This window comes from Callorhinchus milii, unplaced genomic scaffold, assembly GCF_018977255.1.
Source record: "Callorhinchus milii isolate IMCB2004 unplaced genomic scaffold, IMCB_Cmil_1.0 Scaffold38, whole genome shotgun sequence".
NCBI lineage: Eukaryota > Metazoa > Chordata > Chondrichthyes > Chimaeriformes > Callorhinchidae > Callorhinchus > Callorhinchus milii.
In genome coordinates, this window is record NW_024704779.1 from 547,494 (window position 1) to 561,363 (window position 13,870).

At 46.6% G+C, this 13,870-nt stretch overlaps 1 protein-coding gene across 1 annotated transcript in view; it reads right to left on the minus strand.

Annotated features, from left to right (window-relative positions):
- LOC103189878 (NACHT, LRR and PYD domains-containing protein 3-like) overlaps positions 1–13,870 on the minus strand; it is a 30,540-nt gene that overhangs the window by 11,569 nt on the left and 5,101 nt on the right. The window contains 4 exon segments of the mRNA XM_042345292.1: positions 960–1,025; positions 1,137–1,308; positions 3,190–3,365; positions 4,497–5,054. Coding sequence (XP_042201226.1) covers positions 960–1,025; positions 1,137–1,308; positions 3,190–3,231 — 280 coding nt within the window. The 5' untranslated portion in view covers positions 3,232–3,365; positions 4,497–5,054.

The window sequence follows — 13,870 nt, forward strand, 5'->3', positions numbered from 1 at the left end:
TTTATAGAACTTAGTATCCCGTTGCTTTTTTAACAGTTGTATCTTCCTGTCCTGCCACGTTCAGAGATTTGTTTCAGTGGAATTATTATGAAGTAGATCTTTCCAGAGGCACACTGGCTGAAGTAGTTGAGAAAGAGCAAGGATTAGTCAGCCAATTCCGCCACTTACTCCTACCTTTCCTCCGCCAATCCTGCTTATTCCTCCCTCCGCACATCGATCCTTTCTCCTCCCCTCCGCCGTCCCGTCCCGCCTCCATCTCCATCATCCCATTACCTACTCTGATATCTCCTCCCCTCTCTCCTTTTCTCTCTCCTCTCCTCCGTGTTCACCTCCCTCTTCCCGTTCCTCCTGCTCATCACTCCTCCCCTAAATCCTCCCCTCCATCCCTCCTCCACTCCATCACTCTTCTACTCCCTCCTCACTCTCCTTCGCCCTCCTCCCATCCTCTCATTCATCGCCTCACAAATTTCTCTCCCTCCCACCTCTCCCTCCTCCAGCTTCCCCTCGCTGCTCCCATCCCCACTCCCTCCACTCACTCCAGTACCTCTTTCCTGCTTCCCCTCCCTCCAACACCTCCCTCTTCCCCTTTACTCCTCACCTTCCTTCCTCCTCGTCACTCCTGCCCGCTCCCTCCAACACTCCATCCTCCCCTGCCTCCCTCGTCCACCTCCCTTTCCCCCCTTCCTGCACCTCATGTTCTCCGCCCATCTCCCTCCATACTCTATCTCCCTTCTCCCTCCTCCCACCTCCTCCACTCCCTCTTACTTCCTTCCCCCTTTCTATGCTCCTTCCTTCCCTGCTTCCTCCATTACTTCCCTTCAGCACTCCCTCCTCTGCTCCGAACTTTCAACCCTCACTTGTAATTTCTGCGAATCACTTAGGGTTAGGTAAATGGTAAAATGTCAACATGTGTATTTCTGAAGCGATCGATTAATTTCTTTCTTGTCCAGGTCACATACCTGTCAGATAACTGGGGACGTGTGGAACACTCTGGCCACTGCTCACGACCTTTACTAGACAGGCTCCTGTTTGTATAGAGTGAATGGCATTAGTTTGAATGTACGGCGTCTCAATGCAATTGTAATAAAATGTGTTTCTGATCATGGCGTGGATCCCTGTGGAACCTCACTCATTACCTTGGGCCTGGATTTCAGTCAGGATTTTGTTCAGTTTGGGGAAAATGGGCCTCATTTTCGCAAAGGATTCCCACATCATTCTCAGGGCTCGGGAACCTTTCGCCTTCACCAGGATGAGAAGATCTTTGGAGCTTTTTCTCCTCTGCCCAGTGCGTGTGAGCTCAGTGAATGTCTGCAGAGATCAATCATTGAGATATCGAAGAGCGAGTGAAGAGCGAACACTGACAGTGATCAGAAAAACACAGCTCCATTAATGGTTTATACCACAATTTCCAACTCTTCCTACCACCAGATGCAGACCATCCACAACCCTGCAGCTCGTGATCACTCGCACACCAGGCTCCGTGACACCATCCCTCGCATACCCTGCTCCACTGGCTCCCATCGCCCAGAGGATAGTATTAAGGATAGTATTGTCGTCGTCACTGGCCTATCTCCAGTTCTACCTTACAAACCACCTTCACTTAATCTATTTAAACGTTTTCTTCGACCCCCCCGCCTGGCCACCTCTGGTGTACCCCTGCGCTCCATTGTTGGCCCCATCCCCTTCCTCATCTTTGTGATCCCTTTTGCCCATGTCATGCACAGACACGAAGTAAACTCCCACATATAAGGGGATGACACTCAAATCGACTTCTCCTCCTCGAAATGTGACTCCAGGTCCGTCCATGTTATCTCAGTTTGTCTGGAAGATCCCAGGGCCTTGATAAGCGAAAACTTCGTGCAATTCCACGTTGACAAGGCAGAAGCTATACTCATTGAATCCCGTCAATATCTTCTATCCTGTTACTCTGAACTCCTCAACCTCCCTGCCCTGTCCCCCAGACTTAATGAACGAGTACGTAATTTACGGCCACATTGCCCACCAGCGACCGTACATTACCCGCGATGCAGCCGAATGCCTCTTCACTGTTCTCCTCCGTTCCACAAGTCACAGCATCCAACTGATCCGAAAGTCTTCTGCTCACACACTCACCGGCAATAAATTATATGCCTCATGACAGCAGCTAAACTCCGTACCCCATCACTCCAGCGCTCGTCCGTCTCCACTGGTTCACTATCCCTAAGGCCCGAGGCTCTGCAATTCCCTTGGACACTCCCTTCGCCTCGCCCCCTCTCTTCCTACTTTCAGGTCCCTGCTGAAGCGTTTTCCTTTCGACTGCGCCTTTGGTCACCTTCCCCCCGCTTCCCCTTGGCTCGGCTCCGGGATCCGTTACGGTGAAGCCCTCTGAGACGCCGTCCGGCGTGGAGGGGGCTACACAAATCCAATTGTTGTTGTTGTATCGCAAACTAAACTCTGTAACCCATCACCCTAGCCTCGCCAGACTCCACTGGCTCCCCATCACAGAAGCCTTCGCCAGGCTCCACTAGCTCCCTATCACCAAACAGACACCCTACCCCATCACCCCAGCCCTCAGCTGCCTCCACTGGCTCCGTATCGCACACTGCACTCCATATCCCATCAACTCAGCCTTCGCCAGGCTAAATGCCTCCGTAAAACACACTAATCTCTGTACCCCATTACCCCAGCCCACATCAGGCTTCACAGGATCCATGCCACACACTATCCTCAGTGACGCATCAGACCAGCCCTCGCCAGGCACCATTTTCTCCCTATCACACGCACCAATTCCGTCCGCACATCACTCCTACCATCGCCAGCCTCCACAGGCTTCCAATAACTGAGTCGATTCACTTCAAGATGCTGTCACTCTCTTTCAAATCACTTCATGCCCTGGTACCACTCCGACCACGTCCAGTCACATCCCGTACGCTCTGCCACTGTGAAGCTCTCTGGGAGGCCACCCTACGTAACACTATATAAGGCAAGTTGTTTTTTGGACGTTGTGCAGAGACCTCTGACACTGTGCTGCATTGATCCACTGTAAACATTCAGTGCATTTCATGCATTATAAACTATCTGGTTTGTTAAGCAGTTTATTTTCTGTTCTGTTTATTTAATGACAAGAACACGTGAGCCGTGAATACAGGCAGCGACTTGGAGATATTTGAAGAAATGTAAGGGAAATGTTACGATCTGAATCAAACCTACTTTATGTTCCTGCGGACTGAAACATTCCTTCTGTGTCAGCATTGAGCTGATGTCCTCTACGCGTTCCACTATGGCCTGTTCCAATCTGTCCCAGTAGAACTCTGTCAGTCTGTGCAGCTGGAGCTCGTTGTACAGGGCCAGGATCTCAGTGAATGAGGTGCTTGTAACTTCAGCGACTAATAAAAATATTATTCAGGCATTGATTTACTTTTATTCCCTGAAATATTTTTCAGGAAATTTTACCAAGTTTAACATAACAAAAACCCAGAATAAATGAAACTCCTTTGGCCTAAAGCACCATTTAGTAACTAGAATCATACTGCTGTCAGGCTGGCCCAATTGTTGTCATTCACACTCCTGAGAGAGAATGTTGTGGGTTCAAGCCCCACATCATCAATTGGACATCACAGACCAGCCTGACAATCCCTGAAGGAATCCCCTCTGGTTCTTTTGCCAATTATCTTAAATCTGTGGGCCCTGGTTACTGACGCACCCGCCAGTGGAAACAATTTCTCGCTCTCTGCTCTACCAAAATCAATAATCATTTTGACCACCACATTTGAATCTATTAAGATGAACGTATTCATCAGAGTCAGAAAATTGCTGGTTCAAGCCCCATAGCACGACTTAGACCGTGTATCCTCCAAGCTCTCCCACTGCAATGCAGGTCACTGATGGGATATCCCCCACTGTCAGCTGCCATCTTTCAGATGAAGCACTAAACTAAATTAAATTTGCTGCTGCTTTGGTGGATGATAAAGAATATAGCGTTTCTCCCGATGTCCTCGATAGCAACATTGTCCCACAAAAACGCTTTGTCTGCAGCGTTAATACCAGCTGATTTGGAAGTTTCTATTCCCCAGAACTGGTCTGTCACTGCGTGACCTTCCCATGTGCCAGGCTGGTCTGTCAATGCCTGACCTGCCCATGTGCCAGGCTGGTATGTCACTGCCTGACCTGCCCATTTTCCAGGCTCGTCTGTCACTGCTTGACCTGCCCATGTGCCAGGCTGGCCTGTCCTCACCAATGAATTGGTTCACGACCCCGTCCAACCAGTCCCCGAACTTCCCTTTCAGAAACTGGGTATTTGTTCAACTCAAATAGAGACTGACTTATCCCCCCCAATTCCGAGGCTTATAATCACAGAATAGAATCAAACAATTATACAGCACACAAGGAGAAAACTCGGCCAGCTCTTGAAAGACCTGTCCAAATAAATCCCGCACTCCGCATTGTCTTGTCCTCCCCAAATACTGTATAAAGATATGTGCGGTTTTTGTGTAAAAATGCGCGATAAAGAAACTTACCTTTTTTGTTTTTATCTCATTGAGACTTTCCTGAAAATCAGATAAAGAGAAGACATTGGCTTTCGATGAGTTGCCTGCTGTCTGACCCACACCACAGCCCATTGCTTTCACCTTTGCACTGGGTTCTGGTAAAGTCTCCATGGAAGCCATCTCAATCGACCCATCTAATTTGGTGGGACGCTGCTTTGGATCTGCAAAATTATTACCATGTAGTTTGGTAACTCCAGATGTTGTCGCTGTTTCATTCCCACCAGGAGTGGATGTGGTCTGTTGTGGTAAAGTTGACCATTTCATTAATTTTACAGACTTGCCGTATCCCGGTGCTTCAGAGCCATGTTTCCTCTTTCTCGACAGTTTTCCAAAAACGCGCTTCATCGTTGCTAAGCGCAGCGAAGCTCTTCTGAATTTTGCGACGGAAGTTGAGCCTTATTTACGTTTCGTGGAGCTCAATTGTTACAAGGCTAACAGGGAATCCAGACGTGATCTCTCAGGCAACACCACCAGGTTAGCGTTGCCAATTGACTGTCCGTCTTTCTCACATTTATTCTGACATGTATTCTGTAATGAATTAAATTGTATAAAGAACGTCAGGGTAACTATGAAAATCACAGGAGGAAAAGGTTATTAGAAACGTTAATGGGATATTATATAATAAGCGTGATTCTTGCATTTGATGTCGCATCTCATCTCGTCTTCGAGACTCCTCAAAGCTCCTCATAGAATGTAGTGTAAAAGGAATTGACAGTGATTTCGTGGGCGAAACGGGGCAGGCAATACGCAACGCAGCGTGCCACAAAAAGTCGGTGATTGAGTGACCAAATTATTATTTGATGGATAAATATCTCCGGAAAACGATCCGCCAATCGACTGGGTTCCCACTTACTGACATGTAACCAGAGTAGTGGGTGCGGATTATACCCTCACCTCAGGAAAGATGTCGTGACTCTGGAGGGCGTTCAGAGCAGAATCACCAGAATAATACCAAGGCATAAAGGGTTGAATAAAATGGAAAAGTTGCAATAACTTGTTCTCTAGTATCTTAAGTTCAGAAGGTTGAGCGCTGATCGGAGAGAGTTGTTTAAAATAATGTGGTCATTCGATAGAGTAGAAAGAGAGAACCTATTTTCTCTCTTGGGGTATGTAAGAACAAGAGATGTAATCTGAAAATGATAGCAACAACAACAACAACAACAAGATTCCATTTATAAAGCGCCTTTCACGTCAGGAGGACGTCCCAAGGCGCTGCACAGTTGGGTCATGATCCGAGCAGGGGGGAAATGGTCAGGGTGAGGGGAGGGAAGGGAGGGAGCGAGGAGGGGGGAAATGGTCACGGTGAGGGGAGGGAAGGGAGGGAGCAAGGAGGGGGGAAATGGTCAGGGTGAGGGGAGGGAAGGTAGGGAGCGAGGAGGGGGAAGAGAGTCGAGAGGGGAGCTGAAAGCACGGTCAAAGAGAAAGGTTTTGAGACCGGCCTTGAAGGAGGAAAGGGAGAAAGCAAGGCGAAGGCACTGGGGGATGGAGTTCCAGAGCCTGGGGGCTGAGAGGCTGAAGGCCCGACCACTGATGGTAGGGCGGTTGGGGCGGGGGACGTGGAGCAGACCGGAGCCAGAGGAACGGAGGGTACGGGCAGGTAGGTAGGCGGATAGTAGGTTGGAGAGGTAGGAGGGAGCAAGGCCGTGAATGGCCTTGTAGGTGAGGATGAGGATCTTGAAATCAATCCTCTGGGGGGTGGGGAGCCAGTGGAGGCGAGCCAGGGGGGGAGTCATGTGGTCCCGAAGCCTGGTGCGGGACAGTACACGAGCTGCAGAGTTCTGAATGACCTGCAGCTTGTGGAGGGAGGTGGCGAGAAGGCCGGCGAGGAGAGAGTTCCCGTAGTCCAGCCTTGAGGTGACAAAGGCCTGAACCAGGGTTTCAGCAGCGTGAGGGATGAGGTAATGGCGTAGTCTGGCGATGTTCCGGAGGTGATGGAAGGCGGTGCCAGTTGTGGTGCGGATGTGAGGGAGAAAGGACAGCTCAGGGTCGAACAAAAGGTCATTTAGGAGTGAGAATAGGAGGTAATTTGTCACCCAAATGCTGGTGGTAATCTGGAACTTCCTCTCTGTCTCCCCCAAAAGGTTGTGGAATATAGTTGAATCTATTCATATTTTCAAGATCGAGGTAAATATTTTCGGTTCAGGATATTTAGGGATTTGGAGCAAAGGGCAGGCAAAGCGACTTCAGTTACAGTACGACTGTGATCTGATAAAAAGCGGGAACAGGCTCGAGGGGCTGAACGGCCTCCTCATGTTCCTACGTCGATTTACCTATGTCACATTCCGGATTTATGCAACTTTAGACTTCTTATTAAAATGCACTGAGGCATCAATGGATAAACATTTCTTGCACTGCCTGCTCCATGACTGGCCTGAGTGAGATGTCAGAGGGTTTTCAGTCAACAACTAAAGCCCCAGCTTCTTGTTCTGCATCTGACTCGTTATAAACCAGGCGCTGAGATATCTAACCACAGGGGTTGTGCAGAACTGAACTCAGAGCCTCTTGTTACTCTCTGCTGCTGACAGTCACAGCATAACAAAAACAGCAACAACAACATTGATTTATATAGCGCCCTCCACGCCGGACTGAGTCTCAGAGCGCTTTACAGTTTCGCATCCCGGGACGGCGTTAGGGGGAGGGGTGGGAAGGTGACCAAAGGCGCGGTCGATGCAGTCAGATGCAGAACAAGAAGCCGGGGCTTTCGCTGTTGACTGAAAATCCTCTGACTTTTCACTGAGGTCAGTCATGGAGCAGAGAGCGCAATAAATGGTTATACATTTACGCCTCAGAGTATTTTAATAAGAAATCTGAATCTGCTTAAATCCTGAATGTGACATAGATTACATTGACTAAGAAACAGGAGGAGGCCATTCAGCCCCTCGAACCTCTTACCGCCTGAGAGGAAAGGCAAAAGTAAACAAGGAAATCAAACACAGCTCAAATGTTACATCAACCCATAGCAACAGCTCAAACTTGTGTTTCACTGACAATCGGACGGTTGAGAATGCGGATTTGGTGTCAATCTGTTAGTTTGAGCTCTAAAACTATTTTGTGTTCAGAGCATTTTTTATCACCAAAATCAGGGCGTTACCCGCACATCCCAGACCTAGTTTATATATTTCCTATCAGAAAAACAGCAGCGTTTCTACTAACACACCATTTCCTATCTCGGCCTCAGTGAGAGCCAATAAAGAGTAACTGACTGTAACACAGAGACAGATACAGACAAAGAGAGACAGAGATAAGCGGAGAGCGAGATACAGTCACAGAGAGATTGATGCAGAAACATACCCTCACATACATAGAGACAGACAGAGAGAAACACACACAGTGACACAAACAAAGATACAGGCAAAGGCACATAGAGACAGGTACAGCAGAGACGCCGAGAGAGAATCAGACGCAGAGAGAGAAACAGCAATTCACAAAGAGCAGGTTCCTACTCACTGCTAGATAAATGTTTGTGACTGAGTGAGGGACTTGGAGAATCTTCACGTTTTTCATCAGACGTGGGTGCTATGCATTCATTAGCTTCACAGTATATTACGAATAATATTTGTTGGACGCTACTGTGGACAATTAGCTGCCACGATTCTCCCAGAAATTAGCATTTGAATAACTTTAGAGTATAATCTGTGACGCGAGTTGAGACGTCTACAAGACGTGAGAAGGCGCTGTATCAAATGCAAGGATTATTATTAGAGTTTATTATATCAACAGAGGCGCGGGGGCTGTGTGTGTGTCTGTTTGGCTGTGGAGTAAGGAAACTTGCCTAAAGTTTAATCCTTCCCGCGAAACGATTGCAAGCTGAGGGCACCAGCCACAAAGCTTTCAACTTCGATTTCAAAATCCTCAGTCGTTTTCAAATCACTTAATTCTCTCCACACCTCCCAATCACTCCGACCTGCTCACTGCCCCACCCTCACCACCCGCTGCGTCTACTCAGACAGCCCCGGCCTCCTTTTTGTCCATCTCTCCACAGTCGATGGCCTTCAGTCATTGGGCCCCTCACTCTTTCCCTCAATCCCTATGTCTTGCCCCCTACCTCGCCACCTTCAAATCCTATCTAAATAACTTTTTTTCTTGATGGTGTTGAAGGTCATCTCCGCCCACACTCTTCCCCTGACTCATTGGCAAAGCTCCGAGAAGTTACACCGAATGGCGGGCGCTGTGTAAACCCAAGTTGTTGTTGTTGGTGGTGTAAGCTACAGGACTCCACAAACCTGCAGATGTCAGGCGACATGTTGCTGAGGTTAAACATTAAAGTCGCTGATGCCTTGAGCCTACCTTGGTGCAGATCGCTGTGTCCAATTGCTGACGGGGGTGAACTGTCAACTTCACTCTCTCTGAGCTGTCCATCTCCTGTTCGTAAAAATGGGGATGGTCGCTTGCTGGTTTTGCCTAGATATCCTCTGTCTGTCTGTCTGTCTGTCTGTCTGTCTGTCTGTCTGTCTGTCTGTCTGTCTGTCTGTCTGTCTGTGTGTGTGTGTGTGTGTGTGTCTGTCTGTCTGTCTGTCTCTCTGTTTGTCTGTCTGGCTGTCGTTCTGTCTGTCTTTCAGGTTCCTTATAACAGAATCACATTTCTGAGCTTTGATTGGCTGCAGTTCCTCACAAGCCCCTGGAAAGATCTGATTGGTTGTGATGAACAACACCAACAACAATTTACATTTACATTTACTTCGGGAGGACGTCCCAAGGCCCTGGTTTATCCGTGTTTCGGACCGCAGTTGGGTGTCGGGATAGTTAGGGTGGAGGGCGGGCTGGGTCTATGAGGGTTGTGGGAGGGATGTTCAAATGGGTGGAAGTGATGTTGGTCTTGAAGGAGGCAAGGGTGGGTTCGAGGCAGAGAGACTGCGAGATGCAGTTCCAGAAGGTGGGAGCGGAGTGGCTGAAGGCCCGCCCGGGGACGGGTGAGGCGGGGGGTTTGATGCAGGTCGCAGCCCGCTGAGCTAATGGAGCGAGCTGGATGATAGGGTGTTAGGAGGTCACAGACGTCGGGGGGAGCAAGGGACCTGGAATACAAAGTGGAAGACATTTTGCTTCAGCTGAATAGAGCGTCATTCAGAACCTATCTGGAGACTTCGTTCAGTTTTCGGCACCGCAGCTTAGGAAACATATATTGGCCTTGGTGGAGGAGAACCACAGGTTTACCAGAATGTTATCAGGTCTAAAAGGTTTAAGTACTGAGGGAAGGCTGCATAAACTTGCATTGTATTCCCTTGTGTTTACAAGGTTGCGGGGTGTTTTGATGGTGATATTTTAGATGATAAAGGGATTTGATCGGTTAGATACAGAGAACCTATTTCCTCTGGTGGGGCCATACAAAACAAGGCATAGTCTCAAAATTAGAAAAAGACCATTGAAGTGTGAAATCAGGAAGCATTTTATCACTCAAATGTTGGTAGAAATCTGGAATTCTCTCCCACAAATGCCGTGGATGTTGATTCCATCCACACCTTCAAGATGGAGTTTGATAGATTTTAGTTTGGTCATTAAGGAATGTGGGGAAAAAGCTGGAAATTAGAATTCAAAGGATTAGTTGATGCCCACATCACGCTTAACCTAACTAAATATTGGAAAATGCTTAAAGAGGTGAATGGCTTACTCTGTTTCCTATGAACGTATGTTCTTATGTTCCTAAAAGTACAGTATTAAAAAAGTCCAATACATTCACATTTTAGTAGTTTTTAATTGTTATAAATGTCATAGTGTCATCTATCTTAATATTGGTTAATTATTTTGTGTACTCCAGGATTTCATCAAAATTATCATACAATTATATAAATATATAATACAGCAGCAGGCCATTCGCCCATTGTGCCACTGCTGGATCATTTAAAAGAGCTTGTCCAAATCAATTCCCCTGACCCTTCACTCGCCATAGCCCTGCAAACTTGCCTCCCCAATGGAGGACAACTTTGTAGCTTTGTTTATAAAATATAAAAATAGATACATTTGCTGGGAATTTTAGAAGGTGATATTTCAAGGAAAAAATAATTGTGGCTACAAAACAACGCCAGACAGAGGGAGACACACAGATACAGACACAGAGAGTCAGGTTTATCCGATAATTATTTGCGGTGGATAGATACTTATTTAGGGATGGCAATTGTGCAGGGTAATGGGAGAGAGATTGATTTGGATAGCGATTTAAAGATCCGATAAGATACAGGTAATATTGGCTGAATGACCTACTTTTGTGCTATATAATCCTATGATTCTATGACACGTATGTGTTTGTACCAAATTGATAATGTCGACATTCGTACGTGATACTGTTGTCTGTGCAACTGAAAAAGCCTGTGTTTTTTTGCTGTTTGCAGGTTCTGTTTCGCTGGTCAGTTACATCACTATTTTCCTAATAGTGAGTTTGTGTTTGATAAGATGCATATTTATTGCTTTTTATGAGACTCTTCAGTTGGAATTCAACAATAGGTGTAAAAATTGTTTTAGCCATGCAATGTTTTGTTGCCGTTTCATTGCATGAATAGTTTGGCTTTAATTTTGCGGAATTATTAATCATTATTCCGTTTCTACTTTTGTTTGCGTATCTGTGATACCTCTCCGTTGTCGGTTTCGGCTTAATAGGCTGTATCAACATAACAGTTCGATATTATTAGTGTCTGATATCATCGGATACAGCAACAATACTTTATATGCAGAATGTCCTTTGGCCCATGTGATGTCATGCATCCAGAATATCCAATCTACCATTCTCACAGCAAACCATGAAGTTGCTTTTGAATATACTAGGAAGTCCTTGTCTCAATCATCTATTCTGGTAGCCTCTTCAAACATGTCTCTGCAGAGATAAGAAGCAAACCAGCACGGTTTGTGATTTATTTTACGTTAATCATTGCAACATTTGCCTCACCCTGACCTTCCCTCTCACACACACACAACCGCCCAGTGTAAAGCTGCTGCCCAGAAACTGAAAACATGAAGTGGGTTCTCGCTGGTGTCACATTGGACAGTTCCCTGTTTGGGGAATAAAAAATGTGGGGGCAACCGTGTGCTATGGCCATTTGGGATCTATGACCTGTTTACCTCGATCATTCTCTGCCATCCCTTGCCTCTGTTGTGCCAACATACAGGGAATTAAGCTGTGTCTTTCAAGCTTGTGCAGAGTTTTCAAATGGGGAATGTTTAAAGGTCAGCTTTGGAGAAAATGGAGAACAAGTGAGTGTTTAAGTAGTAGTAGCATTCCCCCAGACGGGTCTGTAAATCTATTGGCTGTCAGCCCTTCAGTCACTCTGACTCCTTTTTCTGGAACTCCATCCCACAGTCCCTCTGGCTCACCCCTCTCTTTCCTCTTTCAAGCCACGTCTACAGATCCTCCTCTTCGACCAACCACGCCTTCGTTCAATCTCATCCCCACATATCCCTTCCCTCCAACCATCCTGATCCAAATCCCCATTTCTGTTCCAAATCCTTGACTGGTCAATGACTTGGATCGTCCTGCCATTTAAAATGCGCTGTGTAAAAGTAATTTCCTGTTTTAAAATAACACGCAATTCAATTAAAGAAACGCAAGTTTGTTTCTTTTTTCTCCAGAAATAAATTTGAGCTGATGATAGATATTCCCGTGCAAATCTATACATTTGTCCTCAAGTGGAGTGTTTGAGCAGCATTTTCCATCGATGGGTCTTTTTTCTGATTAACCATGAGCCCAGCTGGAGGCTGTGATGTGCCTGCCACCTATAGCTATTGTTGAATTAAATACTATATTCCCAACATCTTAATAAATAAAACAATATTTCCACAAGCACACCATTTCAGCTCTGTGCTGAAGTGTGACTCAGTAACTAATCACTGACGAGGCAGACCAATCACTGGGGGCAAGGAATCCTCCGCCTCGGGTAGGATGGGGAAAGCTTGCCAGATAGCGACATCAATGGCATGCTATGTGAGTTTAGCTGTTTAGAATCCATTAGTTACCCTCAACACAGGATTTCCAATCCCCAAGACTTCGGTTTTGCCAACCTGTGCGTAATACGCTCCAGAATTCGGTGAGCAAGTTGCGTCCTTCCAGGGGCACATATTGGCAAATTCCACGTGTAGGTGGCACATGCAATTCTCCGATTGGTTTGGATGCCCTTAAGCAAGTTGATGGGTTTTCACAAGAATCACGGACACTAAGGCTTCTTTCACACAGAGGCAGCGAATCACACATTACAAAGCAGCAAAACAGACATCAAACCTCACATGTGTTCAGTTCAGACAAACTGGGATGGAGCTTAATTAACAGCCCGTTTCTTCGACACAGACATTGTCCCAAGAACATACATTTGTCCTATATATTGTCACGTAACACAAGTGAAGCAATGGACACACACGCAAACCATCATTGCTCGTGGACTATTTTATAGGAATCATTCTAACGCTTGCCTCATCCTCAACTTCACAGATCCTCACACAAGCGCCCTGTGCAGCTGATTCTCAAAAACTGAAATGGAGAAGCGGCCTTCTCGCTGCTGTCACATTGGACACGTCCCCAGATCAAAATTTCCCACTCACCCATGCCTGTTTGTGGAACATTAATGCGCACTAATTCTGTGCCTGTGTGTTCGCCTACACACATTCACTCTCAACGCTTTTAGCCCGTTCCTGTGAAACTCAAGGAAAGCTTTTGACGGAACAATAAGGCCTGGAGTCAAATGTAAATGAAATGGGGAAACAACAGATTTCTAAACGCTCTTATTTTGTCCACTGTAGCTGATCTCCCTCATCCTCTTTTCAGCTGCTCAAACACTTATTCTTAGTTGCTTCCCTCTTTGCTTCACAGCAATGTCCCAGGCAACTCACTGCTGATGAGAACCCATCCCAGCCTGGTTCGTCGACATAACTTGGAAGGGCAGCCCAGAAACTGGTAGCAGGGAATCGTTCCACGCGACTGCTGTTATCCCTGCAGCCAAATCTCCAACTAACGGATAGAGTGGATCCAGCTGGACAAGCAGTGGGAAATTTTGCCAGATAATGCCCTCAATGACAAGCTATGTGCGTTTAACTATTGACAATCCAACAGTTACGCCAACACATACTCTGACAGCAACTATTACGTGGCTCTGAAATAGGATCTAAAAGTGTAAATGAAGGCAATGCTTTGCGAAATTGTGTATTTGGATTTCCAGGCAGCGCTTGACAAACTGCTGCATGAGAGGCGGTGTGGAAACCCAGGCGCACCATACCGGGGTACATTATTGAATCATAGAATTATACAGCACAGAAGGAAGTCAATTTACCCATCGTGGGATGCTTTACAAATGGCATTTTGCATTTATTTTAAGGCAAAACACAAGTTAGAGGCAGCAGAACAGCTTGGTTGAAAGCTGCAAAATAGAAAA